Source organism: Oryzias melastigma, linkage group LG17, assembly GCF_002922805.2.
Source record: "Oryzias melastigma strain HK-1 linkage group LG17, ASM292280v2, whole genome shotgun sequence".
Taxonomy (NCBI): domain Eukaryota; kingdom Metazoa; phylum Chordata; class Actinopteri; order Beloniformes; family Adrianichthyidae; genus Oryzias; species Oryzias melastigma.
In genome coordinates this window covers 31040986-31042421 of record NC_050528.1, presented here as the reverse complement: position 1 = coordinate 31042421, position 1436 = coordinate 31040986, and the positions used below count along the sequence as shown (strand labels likewise).

The 1436-nt window shown below is 35.3% G+C and overlaps 1 protein-coding gene across 2 annotated transcripts in view; it reads left to right on the top strand.

Annotated features, from left to right (window-relative positions):
• sdhc (succinate dehydrogenase complex, subunit C, integral membrane protein) overlaps positions 1-1436 on the top strand; it is a 6236-nt gene that overhangs the window by 2635 nt on the left and 2165 nt on the right. For both annotated transcript variants that reach the window (XM_024279012.2, XM_036216387.1), the window contains exon 5: positions 1268-1274. In XM_024279012.2, coding sequence (XP_024134780.1) covers positions 1268-1274 — 7 coding nt within the window. The remainder of the gene's footprint in view (positions 1-1267; positions 1275-1436) is intronic.

Sequence of the window (1436 nt, the reverse complement as noted above, 5' to 3'; positions counted from 1 at the left end):
GCTGATTCTTTTCATTTCAGTTCCATCGATAAAATAAAAGTAAAAATCCCTTCCCAAAAAGATCAGAATCCACATTAGGATCTTTTCTGGTTCTGTCCCGTCACTAAAGAGGGCGTGTCCTGCTGCCGGCGCCTGTGATTGACCCTGAACATCTCTTTTGGGCATTTTAATCCAACACTATTGATTTCCACTAAGAGCTTTTACTGGAAACAAATAAAATTCAGTGAAATTCTGCCCCTTGTCTGAGCAAACTAAATTTAGCGCCCCCATCAGCTCCGAGCCGTGGGTAAATTGTTGAATTGCTGTCACTTTGAGATGACCCGCGAGTGCGGCTGACATTGATGGAACCTGCAGCAAAGCCTCACCTCCGTTTTTCTTTGCATGGTAATGGCTTCATTAAAGGTCAGTGTCAGTTTGACCCACAGACATTAACAGTCACTGACGGTTGCAGCGTTCTGTCAATATGTCATGTGTGTTAAAAACAACAACTTCCCACTGTGAAGTGCATGAATCTCCAGCAGTTTCAGGGTGAAGCTATAGAGGACCCTCGCTTATTGCTGCAGTTAGATTCTAAAAATAACCCGCAAAGAAGGATTATAGACGTTTTAACCTTTTGACGCCTGAATTTATTTCCAACTACGAAGAAAAAAAATCTGTTATATTTGCTTTTTAGTAGATTAGTGCTGCCAAAAACGATTATTTTAATAGTCGACTAATCACAGATTATTTTTTCCGATTAGTCGATTAATCGGGTCGTGCGCATAGTGAATGTAAAGCACACATCTTAATCATCATTGGCTTTAAACTAACTAGAATAAAAACAATTAAGATGATAGTTTATTAAACTTTTAATGAATCGTGCAGCCTCTGTCCTTGATTAATTTCTGGTATTAAATCAAACGAGGTCGGCATCTGAAATAAAGGAAGTATTTTTCACAAACAAAGTTTTGGTCTCACTGACTCAAATATAAAAAGTGCATTTTTTTTTGGTGCTGAAGGCTCACAACTTTGTTCAACTTTACTACACTCTAGTTGGAAGGAAAGGATAAATTATGCATTGTTATCTATTTATATGCATCTGTTCACTCATGGATTTGGGGAACTCTTTATATATATATATATATATATATATTATTTTATACATAAACATTTTTTCTCCCTTTTGTCTCTCTTTGTTAGTTTGTTGTATTGTTTGTTAAATAAAAAATGTTGACTCGTTAATGTGTGTCATTAATAGAACATAATTAATTTGCTCATATTTATTAACGCCCTCAGGCGTCCTGCTGTGCAGCTGTGAGATCAGCGTAATAAAACTTTGTCTAAAATAAACGTAAACTTTTTTAATATTCTGTGATTGAGATTTTATTAAAAGAAAGAGATAATATGGCATTTATTTGTCGTTTTTGGGCAAAAGCGATCTTTTATTTTAATAAATA